The sequence below is a fragment of the Nansenia antarctica genome (genome assembly GCF_963989245.1).
Source record: "Nansenia antarctica genome assembly, chromosome: 9".
NCBI lineage: Eukaryota > Metazoa > Chordata > Actinopteri > Argentiniformes > Microstomatidae > Nansenia > Nansenia antarctica.
Genome location: NC_137679.1, coordinates 38,394,046 through 38,418,216, shown reverse-complemented (window position 1 = coordinate 38,418,216; position 24,171 = coordinate 38,394,046). Strand labels below are relative to the sequence as shown.

The following is a 24,171-nucleotide window of genomic DNA, read 5'->3' as shown; positions in this document are numbered from 1 at the left end:
ACAGTGACAGTGTAATCTCTCTCTCTGAGTGACACTACACCAACCACTCCTCCCCTCCTCATAGTCCCTCTCTCCTCTCATATCACTCGTGCACGGGTGTCCTTTCGTCTGCCAATCTCTCTCTCTCTCTCTCTCTCTCCCCCTTTTCTCACTCTGTCCATCCCTGCCAGCCCAGTTCCCTGTGTCCCAGCGCTAAGGTAAGGTGCATCTCGTCTGGTCTCCGCTCAGCCAGAGAGAGACTTTGATCCAGGATAGATCCAGGTGTGTTGTTGTTAGATAGGGGTGAATGCATGGTGCTGTGTGCAGCTCTGTGAGTAGGTAGTTCAGGTGTTTCTGACTGATAACATGGCTCAAGGCTGATTCTGTTCCATGGGTAGTGATGTGATGCTGGATGTTTGTGGATGATTTTTGTTTTGGGGATGTGTAACATGAATACAGTACGGGGGGGGGGGGGGTTTGGGGTCCACTGCTGTGTGCTGGTAGGCAAACTGGTAGTAGTCGCCTGTCATTATGTAAAGCGCATTGAGTCGCATCTTGTGAGAAATGCGCTATACAAATAAAACTTGATTTGGTTTGATTTGATTACAGTAGGAGTCACTCTCTGAGTTTCAGTACTTGTATTGTAACTTTCACAGATGAATATTAGAGAATGGATTGGTTTCTATTTTGTATTTGTGTGTATTGTTCTATATTATGATAGAACGTGCATTATTGTTAGTCGAAATTAATTAAAACCTGATCAATTTGTGAGATGGGAGACTTGGATGCAAGTCCGTCTGTGTGGAGTAATGCACTTCATTCTAAATGCTTCACGCTCGAGTGTACACCTGTGTTGTTAATTATGGAGTAAGCCGGCCGAAGCACTCAGGTTAATCAGAATAAGTGTAGCCTATTGTGTACAAATGAGTGATAATTATGGATTCATGCATTGTGTTTCTGCCATGTTGCCATGGCAATAGAGACTTAAGAGGAAGTCTCCTTTGATGCTCAGACAAGAAAGCTCTCAGGATGTGTTCAGGTCCGGTACCTGAGCAGGTCCGGTCCCTCGGGTGACCTGTTACCTCAGGCTGCAGCAGGTGTCTTAGATAAGACACACTCTCTGAGAAACCTGAGATCATTGAGACTTTATCATGGGACTCAACATTGAAAAACCCCATTTGAATAACATATAATGTCACATTTCCAAAACCGACGACATAAAAGAACAGAACCATGATTTGTAGATGTAAAAGAACGCAGTGCACATAAGGGAGAGGTTTCCAACTCCAACCCCCCTTCCCCCCCCCCTTCCCCCTCCCCTAACCCCACCCCGTGCCCCAAACCCCACCCCAACTCCCCTCACCCACCTACTCTCAGAGAAGATGCATGAAACAGGATTAATCCGAAGCTCAGCCACCCCCCATGCCCTTTCATGACCTTTCATCAGTTAACTTCGCTTTTGTTTTCATGGGAAAGAATCTCTGGGATAAGACTGTGTTTCAGAATATAACTCAATACATACGTAATACATTACACAATAACCAAGGGAGTGACATGGCCAGGAGAGTCCTGTGTAATCTGTCACCTCTCCTCTCTTGTCACAGTGTTGGTGAAGCTGCTGCCAGACCCCTGCAACCATGGCTGCTGTAAGTTCACAAAGCTGTGTACGTGTGTGTGTATGTGTATGTGTATGTTTTTTTTTTGTGTGTGTGTGTGTGTATATGTGTGTATGTGTGTATGTGTGTGTTTTTGTGTGTGTGTATGCGTGTGTTTTTGTGTATGTGTGTGTGTGTATGTGTGTTTTTGTGTGTGTGTGTGTTTGTGTGTGTGTGTGTGTGTCTGTCTTTGTCTCTGCCCACTTGTTGTAGTCTCAGCTCAATAGCGTTGTTGGCTGCGGAGGCCGTCTGGCTCCCAGGCTACGAGGCTCCATCCTCTGGGGGTCTGGGTGTCAGTGTCCCTGGTTCAGTCTGCAGCTGGGTAGGAGAGGCAGGGGCTCTGGGATGGACTTCTAATCTGTGGTTGTGAAGAGGTGGCGGTGGCTTTAGAAGCGGTCTCTGTTTAATCATGTGAGCCAGATTAACCGTCCACTTGCTGGTCTGAATCATTTGCGGTCTGTTCCTGGGATGGGGCACCGGGCTCAGGGATTGAGTGTGTGTGTGTGTGTGTGTGTGTGTGTGTGTGTGTGTGTCTCTCCAAGTCATTGTGAGGATGTGTGGGGTTGGACCCAGCCACGGAGAAGAGACCAGACAAGGGAATGATGCAGTTCAAAGGCAACGCCAAAGAGACAGGAACAACTTTACTTTTACTGTTACTTTAGAAAAAGAATAAACAAAAGGATTGAACTCGAACAACTAGAGTCATTTATCGAGATACAGTACGTCCTACAAGGCCCACGAGAGAACATCGCCATAGGCAAGAGTGAGTCACACAGCTACCACAACAACGTACAACTTAAATGGGAATCCTAGCCCTAATGAAATAATAAGAAGCACCTGTTGTGCCTGAATGTTCATGGCCCGCTCTCCGCCGCCCCCTAGTGTCCAGATGGACCTGTGACAGTCATAGTATCATGTCTCTTCTGCAGACCGGAACATTCCGCATGGTGTCGGAGGAGGAGCAGGCGCTGAGGTCCAAGCTGGAGCACCTGACAGTGAAGGATCATGGGCCGGTGTTTGGACCCTGTCCTAAACTACCTGCTCACACCATACAGAAGGTAGGCTAACACACACACACACACACACACACACACACACACACACACACACACACACACACACACACACACACACACACACACACACACACACACACACACACACACACACACACACACACACACACACACACACACACAGGGCCGCTTGGGAGATATGCGAGGCCCTGTGCGAAGTCAGATTTGCGAGGCCTTTTATAACTTTTTTTTAATTTATTTTTTATTTTTTAATTAAAATATTTTCTTTTTCTTTTTTTCTTTTTAATGATGTAGGCTACTGTTATAACCGCGCGACACGCACGCACCGATATATTGCAAGAAATGCGCTCACATGCTGTGCTGATAGACAATAGCATATCTACTTATTTAGATAGTTTACAACCATGTTTGTTTCATTTCAAACCTTTTATACTCGTAAAGAATTAGGATTTAGGATAAAGCAGTCATCATACCCAACATTAAATACGCACAAGCCATTATTGACATGAATAGAGATGTTACTCACCACCATGTAGGCCTATCCTTTATGTTGAAAAGCTTACAGCAAAAGCAAAAAGACATGTCCCGTTTTTGAGAGTACACAAGCCACTTTCTTTCTATTTTTTCCCCATTTGGTAGTTTTCGGAGAAATAAAGTTTCACTAAAGTTCCTGTTCTCATTATTTTTAGGATAACTAAATCCAGGTTTCATCTTTGGGGGACCTCTTCTAATGATCACTTCTGTAACTATAGAGTCCATATGTACCGGCCAATTTACCAGGATCATCATACATGACATATCTAACACCGTAGGCTCGTCTTGCGTTCCATCACTCTCAGCCCTGCTGCTGCTCTGAGTAGCTCCATCTTCCGCCTCCGTATCCTCTACTTCGCCACTCCTGACCATCATCACCTGGGGCTGGGCAGCCCCACTGCTGCCGGTGTAGCAGTTGTCCTCCTCCACCTCAGAGACATCATCTTTGCCTCTCAGGGGGGGCTGTGCCGTGCTACTACTAGCATTGCTAGTGCTAGCAGTAACGTTAGCTTCTTCGGTGCTAACGGGAGCCTCACTTGTTTTTAGAAATGTTTCGAACGAACCTCTAAGCGAGGCCCTGAAGCCTTCCTTTCTTTTATTTGTATTTCTTTTTTCAGCACCCGATTAACATTTTCTTCCTCGGTCTCGTTCCCTCGGCATTTTGTCTGTTGCACTAAGCAGTCACTATGCACAACAAGTGTCAACGCGCGCCCAAAAATTATTTTCACGTTTCACGTAAGGTGTCATAGGGGGAAATTACTTTTTTCTGTTGCTAAGAATCTCCCTGTCCTACAGGTATGCTAGATTTTAGATGTATGATTGACTATGATTATCACATGTGTGAACATTTAGAAATGTATTAAAGGCAAAAATAATAATATGGTCCCTTGCCTGGCGCTTTGGAGGGCCTCGCCAGCCAGGGTACCAAAAAAATAATAAAATAAAAAAAAATAATAATTTTTGTTTTTTTTATTTTTTTACCCTGCCTCACGCGAGGCCCTCCAAAGCGCGAGGCCCTGTGCCACCGCCCCAGCTAGCCCCCCCTTAAAGCGGCCCTGCACACACACACACACACATACACACACACACACACACACACACACACACACACACACACACACACACACGCACACACACACACAGCATACAGAAGGTAGGCTAACACCACACACACACACACACACACACACACACACACACATACACACACATACACACACATACACACACACACACACACACACACACACACACACCATACAGAAGGTAGGCTAACACCACGCACACACACACACACACACACACACACACACACACACGCACACACACACACACACACACACACACACACACACACACACACACACACACACACACACACACACACACACACACACCCCAGGAACTCCGACTCTGGCTGAAAGCAATACAGATGAATAGATATGGACCTGGCCAGACCCTAACCCCAAATCTAACCCATACAGACCCGATCAGACCAGCAGCAGATCAATACCTATGATCAAACCAGCCGGTCATAATGAGAGACAAACATCATCATCATCATCATCATCATCCTCATTTCCTTCATTTCCATCATCTCTCCCTCTCTCACCCTCTCAATTGTCTTCCCTCCAACGAGGACGTCAATGATCGTAGGTTTAGCCAATCACGTCGTGTAATCGTCACTGTGCCCCTCCCCCCCTCCCCTCCCCAGGCGAAGGATGAACTGAACGAGACGGAGGAGAGGAGGGTGTCGGCTCTGAAGGAGCTGAGGGCCAAGATAAAGGAGAAGGCCGTAGAGGGGGATGACTTGGCTAAGAGAGTACAGGAGCGATTCGGGGACAAACCCGACTCTCTGCTGCTGCGCTTCATCAGAGCTCGCAAGTTTGACGTGACCCGGTCTCACGAGCTCATGAAGGGTTAGTAGTGTATATGCATTAGATTAGATTCAACTTTATTGTCACGGCAGAGTACAGGTACTACTATACAACGAAAAAATGCAGTTTAGTATCCAACCCAAAAAAGTGGATGCTAAACTGCTTTTTTCGTTGTATAGTACTTGTACTCTGCGATGACAATAAAGTTGAAATCGAATCGAATCGAATCGAATACTTATATTAATAATTGATTAATATATTTATTCGATTCGATTCGATTCGATTCGATTCAAATTTATTGTCATCGCAGAGTACAAGTAATATACAAGTTAGTATTAATCTATTATTAATATATCTCTTAATTCCCCTGATAGCGGAGGACTTTTAGCATCAGATAGCATCTCTCTCTGTTCCAGACCACTATCCTGGGCTCTCCTGTTCTCACTGGCGGGGGTGTTGTGTAATAGTTTGAGGGTCAAACCTCTTTTGTTCTCTGGGGTTGCGTCTCTGAATTCTGCTCATTGCTGAGATAGAGAGAATGCTGGTCGTTAATTGTTTGGTTTTTGTAGATGCTTTCAAAGTTGCCCTCACAAAGAGGTCCTTTGTGTTGAAATAGGGCAGCGTTTAGTTTGTAGTTTGCCTGTGCATCCATGGTGTTTTGCTGGCAACAGTCCAGTGATTGCTCTGAGACAGTGTGTGTGTGTGAGTGTGTGTCCTTTCCTTCTTTTTCTCTCTCTCACACACACACACACATACACACACACACACACACACACACACACACACACACACACACACACACACACACTACCGCTCTGCTAACCAGTGTGATTACAGTGGGGGGGGGGGCTCCCTATCCTGTGAGAGAGGAATGTGAATATGTACTTGCTCCCTGGGGTTAATTGGTGCTCACACATACAAGCACACACAAACACACACACACACACGCACACGCACACACACACATACACACACACATACTACTGGGTTAATTGGTTCTCTGTTATTAAGGGGCTACAGGCAGTGGAGCAAAGGTAGTGAAACACTGGTATTATTGTGTTAGGTCACCATGTGAAAGCACCAAGGGCCTCAGCAACATGTGTGTGTGTGTGTGTGTGTGTGTGTACGTGTGTGTGTGCGTGCATAGGCTACGTGCGCTTCAGGAGGGACTACCCGGAGCTGTTTGAGAACCTGACCCCAGAGGCGGTCCGAAGCACCATGGAGGCGGGCTACCCCGTGGTGCTGCCCAGCAGAGACAAGTACGGGCGGGTGGTCCTGCTCTTCAACATCGAGAACTGGGACCTGGAGGAGGTCACCTTCGATGAGGTAGAGTAGAGGAGACAACCAGGAGAGCTCCCACAGGGAAACACATCTCTCATTCCTCTCGTACCAGAGGAGGCTGGTGGAGATAGATAGATAGACACGTGTTTGATACTGGCTCCACGCTGGTGGAACGAGCTTCCCACAGCTGTCAGAACTGCAGAGTCACTCCCCATCTTCTGTCGGAGACTGAAGACCAATCTTTTCAGCCTACCTACCTTAAAAAAAAAAAAAAGACTGTCAATGGCCGCTGGCCTGAGCTAGATTACTTTTCCTGCTACGGCTGGTGGATTGATGACTAACTTATTTAGTCAAATGTATTGATTGTAAGTCGCTTTATGAAAAGGCGTCTGCTAAATGCCAAAAATGTAAATGTGAATGTAAAACATTATACCATTCCTCATTCCATTCCATGCATTACAATGCACCCATCCTCTGATTTCACTGTGTGTGAGTGTGTGTGTGTGTGTCCAGACCCTGAGGGCATACTGTGTGATCCTGGAGAAGCTCCTGGAGAACGAGGAGACCCAGATCAATGGGTTTGTCCTGATCGAGAACTTCAAGGGCTTCACCATGCAGCACGCCTCAGGGATCAAACCGTCAGAGCTCAAGAAGATGGTGGACATGATGCAGGTCAGAACAGCACAACACACACACACACACACACACACACACACACACACACACACATTGCCTCAGTAAGACTGACAGTGGATGTTTGGCTCTTGTTGGTGTGTGTGTGTGTGTGTGTGTGTGTGTGTGTGTGTGTGTGTGTGTGTGTGTGTGTGTGCAGGACTCCTTCCCGGCCCGCTTCAAGGCTGTCCACGTGATCCACCAGCCCTGGTACTTCACCACCACCTACAACGTGGTCAAACCCTTCATGAAGAGCAAGCTGCTGGAGAGGGTGAGAGAGGGAGGGAGGGAGGGAGGAGAGGGAGGGAGGAGGGGGAGAGGTAGGAAGGTAGAACCAAGTGTTGCAACTTCCAGTGAGACTTAAGTAATTGGAATTTGTTATTAATTCAACTTCTCATTTTATGCAACAGTGTTATTTTTTTGTATATATGGATCTATAGATAGTACAGATACCAGATCAGGTTGCATACCTAACTCTCTAATCTCTAATCTCTGCCCATGCCTCCTCCTCGCTCCGCAGGTGTTTGTTCACGGGGAGGAGCTAGAGGGCTACCTCAAGGACTTTGACGCAGACTTCCTTCCTGCAGACTTCGACGGCAAAGGCCCCATCACCGACTACAAGGCTGTCGCTACCAAGATGTTTGGATCCGAGGACACGGCCCTTTAACTGCTGCTCTTGATACCTCACAGCTCCAGGCTGGAACAGAACCGCAGACCAGTCCTGAAGCAACCGCTAGCACCCTACACCCTATCCTGACGCCCTCCTAGACCCTATCTTGACGCCCTACACCAGGGGCTCTCAAACGTGTTACTCAAATCTGATTTGCATTCAAGGTCAGAGGTTCCGGAACGATTGGCGAAAAAACGAAATAAATTAACCCTAATCAACTCACTTATAACGTTTAAGCAACACACATTCAAGTTCAACACAGTCAACATAGTCAAAGTTTGAGCCTAGCGTGAGGAATGGCATCTGTTTGTCTGCAATCAGTTGCTTGAACCTAGGCAATAGAAAACATTACACTTCGTAATGTATTGTATTCGTAACAGGAGGTATGGGCTGGGTCCGTATTGACTTGGCTGTTCGGTCCGGATGCGGACCAAGGTCCGGACTTTGAGAAGCCCTGCCCTACACCCTTCTATATTCCCTACCCCCTAGACCCTTCTATATGCCCTACACCCTTCTATATGCCCTATACCCTAGACCCTTCTTGTTGCCCTACACCCTTCTTGATGCCCCCTCGGCTCCCAGGGGCAGGCTAGGCGGAGGTTCCACAATGTTGTTTGTTGCTTTTTTCCAGAAGCGATAAAAGGTATCTTGGGGAGGAGCTAGGGGTTGATTTCAGACTGGCCAATAGGAACAGGAACGAGAAAGAATAGCAAAATGTTGTTTGTAGAGGAAATGGGAGATTACAGCAGAGAAATGTGTAGCTTCTCCATGATTTGAAGAGATTTGACCTCTTATGGGCACACAGGGAAGACATTCCCTACTGTATGGATGAGCACAGAGAGACAAGACAGGTAAATGAGATGACCCAAGAGGTCAAACTGCGATTGGTGTTCTATGCCTTAAACTATACGACTTTTACAATGATTTCAGTAGAGAACAGCTTCTTGTCTAGCCAGAGAAGAGCTGAGGATGGAGACATAGAACAGTTACCGTGTGTTATGATAGGTATGTAATGTTTGTACTGTAGCTGTTCATAGTTTATGTATGTTGTCATGCTGTCAAAGGACTGAATAGGATAATAAATGATACAGAAATAAACTATAGGATATGCCCTAATGTTAGATATGGTCTGTGAAAACATTTTAATAAAACAAAAAAATGCCAATATGTATTCCTCCTCATCACAGTGCCATTGTTTAAAGCCTTGCCCGTTATATACACGTTTTGTCGTCCAGAAGGCTTGTCAGTGTCTGTATCATATACACATATTGTATGGTGTGGTTAGTCTTGATTTTACCTCAAACTGTATGTTATTTTTGAAAGCTAGAATGATATTAGACAGTCTGCTACCCATTCACATGATATCTGTTCTATCTCAAGAGCAGAACACAACCTCTATGAACAGTATTAGTTAATACACTGCTATTACAGAATGGTTTTGATTGTACTTTAGGATAGATCAGTCACCTGTTGAATTTCCATTGGATTAGTTGGGACATTAATATTTTCAATAAAATATGTACAAAAACCGTTACCCTCGTCTCGTTGACTGATCCATAGAAGCAGCTAACTTATAAAACAAGCAACAGGAAGATGAGCCTTATTGTACAAGCCTCCCATGCTATGCTTTAATGCCCTTCTGTTGGCAAGTCTTGTATAAACCAGTAATTTACATAAGACCAATAACAATACATTCTTTTTTTTTTTTTACAAGAAAATAATTTATTTTTTGGAACACAATAACCATATTTTCTTAAATTATTACATCACACACACCATTGGTTTTCTTAACAAAAACACACCAGTGATCTGAATTCTTAATGTCATACTGTATGATTATATCAGTGCGCCAAAGTTACATTGTCACATAGCCACATTCACCACCCTTTCAGAACAGTTACCACGTTTACCATCGTCACACATCCACATGGATTGTAAACACAAGAATAAAGCTGTAGTAGTTAACGTGTGTGTGTGTGTGTGTTATGTGTGTGTGTTATGTGTGTGTGTGTGATGTGTGTTAATGATGTCATGGATCGCTGTGATCTTATTGGTCAAAAAGGGCTCCGTTCCACGCCTGGGGTCTATTCACTAAGGTGGAATGTGTCAGAACATTTCTGAAGGGAACAATTCTGAAAAGAACGACCAGAACTCCATCTTGCGGAAGACAGAATCATGTCGGTTCTCTGCAATACCACACCGTCAGCAAGTCTGTGTACAACTCACCCCACTGGACAGGCCCCCGATCTCACAGTGTAGGAAACGCCTCGCCTCTGTTAGGGTTTTAACGTGGGACCGGCTAGCCCACTCTCAGACAGCAGCAGGTTAAATGTGCAGATGGTTAAAGATTAAAACATTTGAATAAAGTGTAAAACAAATATTCCGTACACCGGAGTCCATACTCTATGTAAAAACAGAATAGCACCCACAAGATGTCCATATGAGATATTTTGACACGATCATCCTCGCCTTACATGTTTTGCAATGCAAGCATCAAGAGGAACAACCACCCTCCCTTATTATTGCCTTTATCCACTTTTAATTGCCCCAGGTCCCCATCAAACATTTATGAATATAGAACTATGTATACTGTACGTTTCATCCTTCCCCCCCCCCCCGCCCCTCTTTTTAAAGTGAAGACATGTTTTGGTTTTTACAACCAGAGGTGGGCGCTATGACTCGGCATACACCAGTGTCCATTCAGAAACACACGCTCTCGTCGCATTCGCACATACACAAAAACATAACAATAAAACGATAATAACCACAATAACAAATACAAAATACAAAAAAAACGTTACAAAAAAAATCTATAAAAAAAAAAGAAAGAAAGAAAGAAAGTTGAAAGTGTAAGTTGTTTGAAGAGATACATCCAATGCAAAGGTAGGTCAGAAGAAGATGGAAGATATTCTAAAGGCAGAACACACTCTGTTTGTGTTGAGTTGTAGTTGTGTAGTTGTAGCAGTAACTAGTGTTGTGTTGCTGGTGTAACACACGACTAAACACATCTCACTATCTGGGACTCTCTCAAAATGACCATTGTATGACCAACATCTGAGGAAGTGTCAACATTGATCACGTCAAAATGGCCCGTACACGGCTTGGCTGAGAATTAGGCAGTTGTAACTAGCTCTCCTATCCAGCAGAGGGCGCCAGAGGTCCCGGCTGGACGTCAGAGGCCATTCCTCAGGAGGTAGAGGAAGGGAGTGGTCCCTTTATACACCATGTCCCCATTCAAAACCAGCCAACAAGGCGTTCACATTAGACAGGGTCCATTACAGTCAAATCGCTAGACATGACCATATAGCCCATGAGAGTTACTCAACCAGAATCTATATTCCTTCTCAGTAAGGCCCATAGAGGAGCCATGAGTGAGTGTTCACCACTCATCAGAATGGTGGAACGCTGTGTCTATAGTACAACTTAGGAACCTCCCAGTGATTACACCAGAGAGAGCCAGGTGGGTTAAACGGTGTGATGATACATGTTATATGAGGTGAGAGGGGGGCGGGGGGCTGACTAACATCCGCCAGCCAATTGGCCTGCATGAGGTGACTGATAAGTGAGAAGTGAAACCATTATGGCACCATTATGGGTTGGGCTAGGTCGGGTTGGGCTAGGTTGGGGCTGGAACACCTGATGTTTAGTGTGTAACCACCAGCCTTATCTCTCTACGGCTAACAAAGATTGCACCTCTAGACTAGCCATCTCTTATAGGGCACCATCCATGAAGGCAGAGTAACTGTATAACCATAACTGAATGGTCACATGACGCATCAATAAATTAAGAGTTTCTTTGCAAAAAGCTATATCCACCATTTTCCAAATTGTACTTTCTCGTTTATAAAATGATTGCCGTCATGACATAAAAACCCTTTCTGATACATTTCGAATGACAGTAGCTAAGTTAAGTTAGTTGGTTCTAATAAAAAAAAACTAATAATAATGCTAAAAAGAATAATATTTAATAATTTTATTTAAATATATTTAAAAAATTGCAATCCATCTGAATTATTTTGATTTTTGTCTTTATTTATCAACGCATTGTGTTTACTATGTAAAGATGGAATATTTTTATTTTGCTTTCTTTTTCATTTGGCTGTTTTTTTTAATGTCAAACTTATTTAGCAAATGGATATATATAGTGTTTTACAATGAAACTCTTCAAAGGATGTAACCTACTGCAAACAAATATGTTGCCTCTAACCTTGTCTACACAAGATGAAAAGGAAAGAGGCAATTCTCCTTCCAAGAGAGTTGGGCTTGTGTCAGAACAACACCACCATTACTAACAGGTTTCTACCAGAGATCAACTATTACCTTTTCTGGAATTGACTTGTGGTCCATTGGACAATCATAAAGATAATCATGGCCTGTGCCTACTCAGTACACCTCACAGCTCAGGTCAGGTAAGGTTGGCAGCTCAGTCTGTGTGTTGGCAGTGGGCTGTCTCTAGGATCCTAGAAAGGGATGACAATGGTCAGTCACGTCTCTACAGACCTGGAGCTGATCAAAGGCCGAGATCTGAGTAGGAAGGCTCATAGGACACACAGACAGACAGACAGTCTAAAGGGGGAAAGCTCCAGGAGAGGCTGGTGGAGGTAGAAAAGTCGGAGGACAGGCTCAATGTAACGCATGGAACGGAATGAGGATCAGTGTCCAACGTGATTCATACCATTCCGTTCCACGCATGACGATGAGCCTGTCCTCCGATGTCCACCTCCACCGTCTACCTCCCCTGGAAAGCACAGGGTTTGGGCTGAACACAGGGATCATTCCAGTCATCTAACGTAACAGTTATTGATTGACCTCTCTCCCTCCGGTTCATCCGCTAGTGTAACCAATCGATCACAGAGAAGAACTGTCAAAGTCAAAGTCGTTCCCGACAACCTAAACTGTTGACACGGAAAAAAGAAAGAAAAAGAAGAGAAAAACTAAAATGGTTCCTAAAGAAAGAAAGAAAGAAAGAAAGAAAGAAAATCGTGGCATACAATGTATAAAGTGCATTGAATGAAAGTGACAGAACCAACGAGACAGAAGGAATGTGCACGGAGGTCCCATGGAGGTGGACCACTCGGGGGCGCCGGTAGGCAAACATCCACCTGCACTATTCTTTTGGGGACAGGGTCCTTTGGGGGGGGGTGACCTCTTGACCCCTTTGACTCCTACTAAATATACTGCGATCGTACAGGGGGGGGTTCATGATCAGGAAAATATACGTCAGAAAATTCCAGATTCCAAAACGGGCTGATAGTCACCAAGGAAACACAAAAGCACGCAGGTCCATCAGCCCCATGAACTAAGAGTGGGATCAGATCAACTAGAACACAAATATCACACGCTCACTGCCAGGGGGCGCACTTCCCTAGGGGCTCCCTCTATACCTGCCCGCACGCACCCGCAGACACGCACCCGCACGCACGTGAACGCACACACACACACACACACACACACACACACACACAACACACGCGCACACACACAGTCTGCTAAACTACACTGGCTTGTTTATACAGTATCTGTCAGTTCCATACGTTGTATAAAGAGGCTGTATTGGTTTAAGACAGAACCGTAGACGGTGGTCGCTTAGAGGAAGCAGTGAGCTTCGTACAGTACGGTACAGTAACTGGGTTAAACTGCAGAACGGTGGTCCTCCTCACCTAGGAGGACTTCCTCTTCTTCTTCTGTGCTCTTGTCCTGCTCTGTTCCTACGACTACACGTCTACGATGGTGCTCTCTCTCGCTCTCTCTCTCTCTCTCTCGCTCTCTCAACTCGTTTCATCCCTTTTAGTTTTCTCCTGTGTATTTGGTCAATGATTCCATGTTTTTCTATTTCCAGAAGGGATCTCGCTTGGTAATGTTTCAGAAATAAACAGTTTTGTTTGCCCCTCTCTCTCCATTCACATCCCCACATAACAGGAAAAAAATAAAAATAAAAGGCATTTTAGTCTTTTTAGCTCCTTCACATGTAAGGTGGTTCTGGTTTTGAGATGGTGGGGAGAACTGTGGTTGGAGGCAGGGCTACGGGGCGGAGATGTGGCGGTGGGGGGACCGGGAGAGGGGGGGGGGGTGGTTAAGAGGAGAAAGAGAGAGTAGTAGTTCAAGGTTTGGTTAAGGTCTCTCCCAAGTGCGTTAAGTGGCGTTGAGGTTAAGGGGGTTAAGCAGCTTTCTCTTCCGGGGGGCACGGCGGGCTCTCGCTCCGGTTGGCCCTCTGGCACGGCGGTTTCTGCTTCTCCCACTGGCACATGGCGTTGGCGTAGCCCACGATCACCTTGTCCATCCAGGTGAGGGGCTGGGGGAACAGCACGGCCCCCTCGAAGAAGCCCAGGTGACCCCCGTGGAGCGTCAGGGCGAAGATGACATTCTGCTTCTTCTCTGGAGGTGGGGGGGGACAGGGGACAGGGAGGGCAACGGGTTAGACATGTATCCAATCGCTACCTCGTCGCTAAGTTCAGTTAACAGGGAGTGACCAATGCACAATACTGTCATCGACATCTTAGAAGTCATCTAGATTGTTGGAAAAACACGTTGGGCATATAAAAACACAATTGACAACATTTTACAACCAGGTGTAGATACTAAAAGGTGTGGTCAGACATCCCGGACAGGTACGCAGCCGTCTGTCCCAGCGCTGGCAGGTTAGAGTGACAGGTGTTATGCAAGATCACTGCACCGCTTTACGGTTTTGTGGTTCATCAAACCGTCTGTGTGATTACCATCCTGATAAAAGCCATACGGCCAGTACTCAAGTTGTAAAAGAAAATCAGGGGGGATGGTGGATTTGATCACATGGGGACAATTTTAGAATCCCCGCAGCGTCAGTGACTTCAGTGTCAGTGACTTGGTAAAAATGTCATTGCATGTGTGAGTGTCCCCTCGCCCACAGTATTTTCCTCAATATGCGCAAAACTAAATGTTGAAATAGCAGTAATACCACGTAGGGATGGACGGTTTTTCGGTTAAACCGAAAACCGGGGTTTATAAAAATAGAAACGGTTTTTATCAAAACCGTCTGAAACCGTTTTTTTTTTTTTTTTTCCTATGTTGTTCAAAGAATAAAACTGGAACATGTCACATGTTTGTCGTGTGTGAAAATAACAATGATACAGTCTGAATCTGCCGCGCAATGAGTGAGAGGTTTGGTCAGTTGTGAAGAATAACTGAGGATTAATATCTAATTGGGATTATATGTAAGGGTAACGAATCACTCTATGGGAAAGATAGTTGCCTTCAGTTATTGGTAGATAGGAAAGGTTTTTTACAATTACTCGCTTACATTTAATAAGATCATTTTCGCTGCTCTCTGTAAAGCGCATTGGGTCACTTTTGTGAGAAATGCGCTATAGAAATAAAATGTGATTTGATTTGATATCAATCAATCAATCAAACTTTATTTATGTTCTATAGCACAAATCATGCATTGAATGTAACTCCAAGTGCAGTATTTACTAAACCACAATATAATAAAACAAGAGCTATACGGATCAAGAGTGTTTGTGCACAGCACCACTGTGTGTGAAGGCGCTACTGAAAGTGATGACAGAACGCATGTCTCAGAAGATACGCGGTCACTTAGTGACGCAAAGGTAGTTCTGTATTTATCTCTAGTACATTTATTTTGAAAGCTCTATTTTGACAGCTCTACCATGGGCACTTTTATTTTGATGGGGCATTCTTTGTTGATTGACTTACGACAGTTCAGGACGAGTCAGTCTCGCGGCATGTGGTTTTTATGAAAAGCTTTAAGTATGTTCACTGCATAATTTTTATTTATTTTTTATAAATGTGTTTTTCAGATTTTATCCCTTTTTCACCCAATTTGGTAGCCAATTTAACCCAACTTAGCATCCAATTATCCCCTGCCTATTGCATAGGATCCGCCGCACGACCCCGTGGCCGGCAGTCCCAGAAGAGGCCGCCAGGCAGACTAGGCTGACTGGCTCCTCGAGCCCAGTACCGTTATTCCGGCGCCCAGGGGGCGGTGTTGCGCGACGGATCCTAGTCCAGAAATACTCCTATACCGCCCTCGGAAGCGGCCGGCCAATATGCCGCTTCCCGTGTGCCTCGGCCATATCTGGATCTGGCGAGCCGGGATACGAACCCCGGCCCCGGTGGGCAGCATGCACTAGTGGCCAGTGCGTAGACCGCTACACCACCGTGGGGCGTTTTCACTGCATAATTCTAAGTCTAATATTTCAGTGATTATTGAGCAGTATTCAAATATTTAAATACATTGAGCAGCAGCTGAAACTTTGTCTAAGAACCCAGATATTGAGAAAGCAGTTCATTCAATGAAGACGCTGTTCCAAGAGATGATCTTCCGTGCAGGCGAGCACCCTGGATCAGCGGAGCTGGTGTGTTAAGAGTTCATGTGTTTTCATGTATGGTGTAGCTTACAAAAGTCTGCCTTTCCACTTATATTTGTGAAACTAAGTAGCCTAAATGTGTTGCGACTGTGCTTACGGTGTTTTAATGGTGTTCGACATGAGTGTATTGTAGCAGTAGGGCTCAATTATTTGAAATTGTCATTTTTTTTTTTCGGTTTTTTTCCCGTTTTTTTTTTCTTCCGTTTTTTTCCGTTTTTCGGTTAACCGGAAAACCGCGGTTTTAGTCTTTGACGGTTTTTCGGTTTCAATAACTGGAAACCGTCCATCCCTAAACCACGTTCATTGATAAAATGACATAAGGGATGGAAAGAGGGGATGGCAGTTTTAGAAGGGGGATGATTTTGACCGTTTTTATGTCAGGGGGGATGCCATCCTCAGGTTCCATATAACGCTGCCGCTCTACCATCTGGCAGCTGATCTACTGAATGGTAAACGGAGTCACTTATATAGCGCCTTATTCCAAAGCGCTTCACAATGGCCTCTAATTCACCCATTCACACACTGATGGCGACAAGAGCTACCATGCAAGGAGCCGGCCCGCTGTTTGGGAGCAATTTGGGGTTCAGTGTCTTGCCCAAGGACACCTCGACATGTGGCCAGCCGGGGTTCGAACCGCCGTTCTGCCAACCTGCTGACCTTGCGATCATTAGACGCCAGCTCTACTACCTCCTGCACCACAGCCGCCCCCACCACCCCCAACCCCACTGTTTCAGCTGAAACCGACATAAGAATGTTCTAGGCTAACCTATCCTAGGCTAATCTAACCGACACGCGGCTAAACTAACTACTCTATGAATGAACATCAGCTTCACTGTGAGTAGTCCCATGTCTCTGTGGAGTAGGTTCGCTTAACCCAGAGAGTGGGTTAGGTTACCTACTCTAGTAGGTTAGGTTACCTACTCTAGGCTAAGCTAACCTTTTCCACAGAGTCACGGGACTACTCAACAGTGTGTTCATTCATAAGATGAAACAAAAATTGCATCCTTAACTCCTTTTACATTCAAAAACCGACGATGACATCTGTGTCATCTGAGATCGTACTGAACGGTGGAGTCCAGCCTGTGGACAGTGTTGCCAGATGGGGTTGTTTTCCAGCCTAACCACAGTCTAAAAGCCGCCCAGTGTGATCATAAGTAGCCCAATTGGGAGGGAATACGACCCAATCTGGCAACACTGCCTGTGGAGTCACATGTCTGTGTGTGGGGCTCTGGTAAAGTCCTGCTGCTGTTCTTCTCCAGCTGACTCCCAGCCAGTGACGGCACCACTAGCAGCCTATGACAGATTGTCCTGGATTCCTCTATTCCCAGTTCCCCAGGTTCTACTGCACGTGGGTTAGTGCGGGAACCCTACAGTGGCTGGCTGGGCCTGGCTACTGTTAACGCTGGAACAGCCGTGCCTTTTTTGCCTACTAAAAGAGCCTCTTTACAATGCTCAAGCTGCTATTTACACACAACGACCACTAGTTGGCCGCTTGTAAATTAGCCTGCTTCCTACACAGAAAAACTGCAAAATAGCAAAAAAATTGCTTATCCTGATGTGATTTTGAAAATGTAAGGATACTGGGTGGTAGAACGCACATATCTAAGAAAAGTCATGAAAAGAGGGTCCTGAAATTTGTTCGAGTGCAAAGGTATACATTTTTTCTTTACTCACAGTAAAGAAACTCCTCATGGCTGTTCTAGTGTTAATGATTGGTAATGGTTGTAAGTCGCTTTGGATAATAAAGGCATCTGGCAAAAATGTAAATGTCATCACATGGGGGGCTAACTACCATACAATATCCATGACAGATCTGAGACACGTGGTGGGAGGGGGGAGAGAGAGAGAGAGAGAGAGAGAGAGAGAGAAAGAGAGAGAGAGAGACAGACAGAGACAGACCCTGAACTACAGGTGACAGATGCTGGGAATAGGCTAGGTGATTATAGGGAATGACTCACCAGCTAAAAATGGCATCTAGGTACTAGGCAGAGTCCATGAATAGTACAATAAAAAACCTTCGAATGGGACAATGAATGAGTGCATGAGTGTGTGACTGCATGTGTGCACGAATTTGTGTGTGTGTGTGTGTGTGTGTGTGTGTGTGTGTGTGTGTGTGTGTGAGAGAGAGAGAGAGCCTTCTTTTGGGTAGGTGTGAGTCTAGGGCAAAGGGGAGCAACACAGCAGCTGATTCTTCTTTCTTCTAGGGTTACTCCAGGCACCAGCTGACAAACTCAGTTTAGCCCAGCCCAGCCCAGCCCAGCCTAGCCTAGCCTAGCCCGGCCCAGCTCAGCCCGGCCCAGCCCAGCCCTCCTATAAATAACAGCCCCGCAGGATGGATCACATCACCCAGACACATTCTACAGGACTTTGAGGAAACGAGACAGTAACAGAGAGGGAACAGAGGTTCCCCTCTCTCCAACCAAAAGTAATTAAGTCTCCTTGAAGAAGAAGGAGGAACACCAGAGAGAGAGAGAGTGGAGAGGAGAGAAGACAGATAGTCTGAAGGACGCTATGGAACACCCTGGACACACAGTGTTGTGTTCCACGAGCTGTTCCTTTCTTAAAATACCACCTCTGCTCTTGTTGAACCCGGGGGAGGCTGGTGGAGGTAGATATCGGAGGACGGGCTCACTGGAATGTATGGAATGGAATCTTTCCACCAGCTCCCCCCCCATATAGAACCCAACATATATACCACCCATACTAACATGGTAGTGTCTAAAGGTCTAACTCACTCAAGACCACCCCTGGCACACCCCTGGCACACCCCTGGATAAGTGTGTGTGTGTGTGTGTGTGTGTGTGTGTGTGTGTGTGTGTGCGTGCGTGCGTGTTACTCGGGCAATGCTACACCGTCAGACATTCCAAACACGCCTAGTTCAATACCACACCTTCTCTACAGCCTGGGTGTGGGCAGAACCATTTACATAACAGCTCCACTCTTCACTGTACTAAAGCAATATACAGTAGAACACAGAGCCCTGTTCAAGCTTGTCCAAACAAGGCAGACTTGGAACAATTTCCTTGTTCAACTCTACTGATAATGTTCATGATTGTGTACACAACTGGCATTTTATAGCCAGAGGCAGTACATACAGACACATTTTGTTCCCGTCTCTAAATCCATGTCACTGCAAGATAAGATTAAGATAAAATCTAACTTCTTGACATGGTGGGGCATGTGTATGTGTGTGTGTGTGTGTGTGTGCGCGTGTGTGTTTGTGTGTGTGTGACGCCTCCTACTCTGCCTGCCTATTGGTTGTTGGGGGGGGGCTGGTTCCTTTGGGAATCTTGGCAGAGTGGGTAGGTCGTCATAGTGACACCTGGGTTGAGCTGAGGATAATAGTGTGGGTGTGTCCTCAGCTCACTCTCTCTTCCTCTGGCTTTGGTTCATTTAGGGTTGTTGGTGAGGTCTCATGGTACCAAGGTTTTGGGGCCTTTTAGTTTTACACTACATACACCCCTTACACATACAACATACATTCTGCACCCATTCACTCATGGCATACACCACTGATTCTTATCCATGTTCATATACATAATGTCACTTAGTTTATTTTGCTTCTTTACTCTAATAAAACTTAAGTTGTATAATTGAAATACATGTGTGGACTGGACTCCCTTTTTTGCCACTACCTTCGGGTTTGTGACAGTGTGTGTGTGTGTGTGTGTGTGTGTGTGTGTGTGTGTGTGTGTGTGTGTGTGTGTGTGGAGAGGAGATGTGTGCTGAGGAGAAGAGGAGTTAACTGTTGTCATCCGTACCTGCTAGCGTGCGGGGGATGGTGAGCAGGGACTGGTGCACCAGAGGGTCGTCTGCAGAGTTCACCAGCAGCAGTGGCACGTTTACCTACAAAGTAAACGCTCTGTTAGACACATTAACCCACAAAGAGAAAGGTCCCTTAGGACAGACTTAGCCACAAAATAAAGGTCATTTTTGACACATTTACCTACAAAATAGAGGTCCTTTTAGACACATGTATCTCCATAATACAGTACAAGGTCCTGTAGAACACATTCACCTACTAAATAAAAGCTGCATTACAGCACGCTCACCTATAATAAGAGACCAGGCGAGAGACACATGCCATGTACAACAGCACATAGAGAAAGACAGGGTATTTTGTTTTTTTTAACTTACATTGTGAATGAAATGCACGCAGCTCTCCTTCTCGTAGTATTCCTTCAGGGAACTGTGTCCGTGGAATTTCCTGCCAAGACAGAAACAGAAACAAGTCGTCGGCTGCGGCACGTGCAGGAGAAACCACAGGGTGCTTGTTAGGAACATATGAACTGCCCTGTTTGGTTCCCAAACCAGCTGAGCTAGAAGGCCTCAGGGGCGTGGCATAATCAACATTGAGAGAGACATTAGAGCTCAAGAGCTCATGGCCCTATAGGCCCCAGACTAGACCCACAATATGAGGATTTAAAAAAGAAAAACAGTCTGTAATCAGTCAACACTAAAACATTCAGGACATCCTGTACTAGTGGGATTGGGGGGGGTGGGGCAATCTGGTGGTAGATCTGTGGCCTGCGGTGGAGCGCGCGTGTGTGTGTGTGTGTGTCCTACCTCATGATGTTGTCATCGATCTGCATGAGGGATGTGGCCGTGTACAGCCGGCTCAGATCGGCGTCCTCCATTTTGGTCGAGCTTCCCCCGAACAGACTGCTCCTGTTACACACACACGCACGCACGCGCGCACACACACACACAGAGACACAGACACGCAGAGACACAGACACACACAACACACAACACACACACAAGATGTTGAGACACCCTATTTGAAACGCGCACGTGACAACCTCAACCTGGTGTGCTGCACTCAATCACCGGACAAGGCCTTCACTGTGCTCTATGACCTGACTGACTCAGGGGAGGGGGGGCTGGCCGAGGTATTAATCAGAGGCCGGGCTCGTCGTGAGGCAAGGAACGGCATGAGGAATGTCATCTAACATACGTGTGACCCCCGCCCCCCCGACTGCATCAGCAGGAGTGTCAGCATCTAACATACGTGTGACCCCTGACCCCCCCCGACTGCATCAGCAGGAGTGTCAGCACAGCCGCCTACTGACTCCTCATGCCGTTAATTAAACAGTTTGCGTCAGCGGGGGGGTGAAGGTGAGGCTAGCGTCTCTGCTAGGAGAGGACACTCTCTTCTGTGTTACAGTGTTTCCACTCCCCCCCCCCCCCCCCCCCCCCACGGGGCCCACGCCTGCTGAAGGACAGGGAGGCAGGCTAGACTACTGAGATGCACTTTTGCACAATGTTCTGTCTTGATATTAAATTTTTCATTTTTTACCAACATGACTAACCCTAACCCAATTACAGATTACAGGGGACAGTCTCTCTGGAGTGTTTTAGAGTTAAGTGCCTTACTCAAGTGCACACTAGTGGTGGTGTTCCCAAGTGGGAATTGAACTCATGAGGGCTAGGAGGGAAGGAGGTATCCTTGATAGGGAGCTAGGAGGGAAGGAGGTATCCTTGATAGGGAGTTAGGAGGGAAGGAGGTATCCTTGATAGGGAGCCAGGAGGGAAGGAGGTATCCTTGATAGGGAGCTAGGAGGGAAGGAGGTATCCTTGATAGGGAGCTAGGAGGGAAGTAGGTATCCTTGATAGGGAGCTAGGAGGGAAAGACGCAACCTTGGGGCCGGTACCTACATTATTTATTTTTTTGCCATTTAAAATTTAAAATAATAATGTTGCCATTTAGCAGTACCTGTGAGAGAGGATGATCTTCTTCATGTTGTCGGCCATGAGGAAGTTATAGAAGCGTCTGCACTGGTCCCACTGAAGGAAGGTCTCCTGGGCCCTGGGAGAGGAGAGGAGAGGAGGAGAGGAGAGCAAGAGAGGAGAGGAAGAGAGGAGAGGAGAGGAGAGGAGGAGAAGAGAGGCAGAGAGGGGAGGAGAGGCGGAGAGGAGAGAACACAAACACAGGAAGTCAGCCAAGTGCCGTGCAGCAGGGTTGCTTTCTACGCAACCCCCCCGCCCCCCCCCCCCAACAACACTGGACGTAATCCACTGCACAAAGAGCCAGGCAGGGTCAGTGTCCATGGACAACGCTCATTGACTGAGGTGGCAGGCACACAGTAGCATTGTGTCACCAAACACTACTGAACACACACACACACACACACACAGTTGAATAACCCAGTTCACACACACACCGTCGGAAAGCTTTGCAGCAACAAAATACACATGAAGCACACAAGTCTGTCAAATCGACAATAACAGTGGATTTTGTTTGGACGCCCCGGTAGCAATAAGTAATAAAAAAATTACAGTATTTTCATGGATTTTTCCAATAGCGACGAGGTGAGTAAAAGTAGAAAATAATGAAATATTCATAGACGACAAGGTGACACAGCCAACCGGCCCCATTCAACAGATGCTCCACATGCACAGGACATGACAAAAGAGGGGGGGGGGGGCTCCAGCCATGTCATAGACAGAGAAAGGAAAATAGGCGAGAGGGGGAAAACGGCCGTAATCCCTTTCCACAAAAGGCCAGTCTGTCTGCCCACACGCACACACACCACACACACAACACACACACACACAACACACACACACCCTCCACACACACCCTCCTCCCATCCCTCTAAACCAGCAGGCAGAGCTCGCTGCCTCCCGGGGAGAGGCCCGGCGGCGTCGCTGCCAAGAGACGCTGGCCGCCGTTCAGACTCTTAAGGTGGCGGCTGCATGAATGTCTGATAGTCTGTATCGCTGGCGGACGGGCGGGCGGACACAGACACACAAACACAGACACAGACACACACACACCAGACACAGACACAGACACACCAGGGTTTCCGTTAACCGGTAATTACCGGTCTTTGTCCGGTAAAATTTGTTGAAGTCCGACAAATTGAAACCTCTTCGGTCATAATGTCCGGTGAAAATAATTCCCTCTAAGCACAATTTGAATACAATTCGCTAAAGTTCACATTCTGATTCCTTCTATATTTAAAAAAGACGAATATATAGGGTATATATTTATTTTATTATGATATGATTTGACGCCGGCATGATGATGACTGCTAATGTGTAGGCTAGCCTATGCGAAACAGCGGCGGCAGGGTTGCCAGATGGGATTGACAATACAGCCTAACCAGTCTATTACCGCTAAACCCAGTAGCCCATTCGGCGATAACCCGGCCCATCTGGCAACCCTGCGCAGCGGGCCACCATAATAATAACTTGTATTTGTATAGGCTAGCGCTTTTAACCTGCAAACGTTGCAGCTCAAAGTGCACCATAGCGAGCGAGAGGTAAAACATGGCAAGACAAAGTAAGCTTAACAATTACTTCATGAAACCAAGCTACAATGAGTCTGAGGAGAAGTCTGACTGTAAAGAGATGGAGGCGGCTCGAGGGTTCCGAGTTAAATGGAAAGAAAATTTCCCCTGGCTGCGTTTAGATGGGGAAGGAAAAATGTTCTGCTCACCGTGCAAAAAATCGGGGAGGAATAACGGATTCACGAGAGGAGCAACGAATATGAGAATGTCGGTTCTCACTGATCACAGGCGGTGCAGTGACCACATATCGGCGGTCAGTTTGAGGCAACAGCAAAGGCCACTGTGAGCAGGCTAATGAAACGGCTAACAATAAGCTGCACTCTCAGCTACAAGTTGCATTTCACATGGCAAAAAATGGCATCGCATGTCATCAGTATGTGGGACTGACTGAGCTACTGAAAGCAGTTAAGGCTCCAGATTGTGTCTTGAGTGAGGGCATTTACCGCCACAGCGACTCCGTTGACATTGTGGCGCGCGTTCAGCGCTGGACATGGCATAGCGCGCATGCGAATCATGAAAGCCTATATTATATTTATTATATAGCTCGCATCTAATCGTATCGGATGAGAAATAGACATTAAACGGCATATATAGGCTACACAACAGCTAATCACCGCGACAAACAGCTATATTATATTTTAATATGATGACCGGAATATCTCACGTTTGTCCGGTAAATTGAAATCTTCCCGGACACGTTGACCGGCACACATTTTTTCTAACGGAAACCCTGACACACACACACACACACACAGACACACAGACACAGACACACAGACACACAGACACACAGACACACAGACAC

The 24,171-nt window shown here is 46.2% G+C and overlaps 2 protein-coding genes across 2 annotated transcripts in view; one reads left to right on the top strand and one right to left on the bottom strand.

The window, feature by feature from the left end:
- Positions 1-2,569: 2,569 nt before the first annotated feature.
- rlbp1a (retinaldehyde binding protein 1a) lies at positions 2,570-7,702 on the top strand (the record flags this gene model as incomplete). Its single annotated transcript, XM_080539071.1, has 6 exons — positions 2,570-2,692; positions 4,920-5,124; positions 6,230-6,408; positions 6,877-7,035; positions 7,196-7,306; positions 7,556-7,702. The coding sequence occupies exons 1-6, from the start codon at positions 2,579-2,581 to the stop codon at positions 7,700-7,702; spliced, it is 915 nt and encodes a 304-aa protein (XP_080395197.1). The 5' UTR covers positions 2,570-2,578.
- Positions 7,703-13,862: 6,160 nt separating this feature from the next.
- Positions 13,863-24,171, bottom strand: part of LOC308165602 (monoacylglycerol lipase ABHD2) — a gene marked incomplete at its 3' end in the record, with an annotated part of 21,452 nt that continues 11,143 nt past the window's right edge. Inside the window, exons 6-10 of the mRNA XM_080539751.1 lie at positions 21,788-21,880; positions 20,638-20,739; positions 20,209-20,278; positions 19,833-19,917; positions 13,863-14,080 (exon numbers count right to left, since the gene is read on the bottom strand). Coding sequence (XP_080395877.1) covers positions 13,863-14,080; positions 19,833-19,917; positions 20,209-20,278; positions 20,638-20,739; positions 21,788-21,880 — 568 coding nt within the window. The remainder of the gene's footprint in view (positions 14,081-19,832; positions 19,918-20,208; positions 20,279-20,637; positions 20,740-21,787; positions 21,881-24,171) is intronic.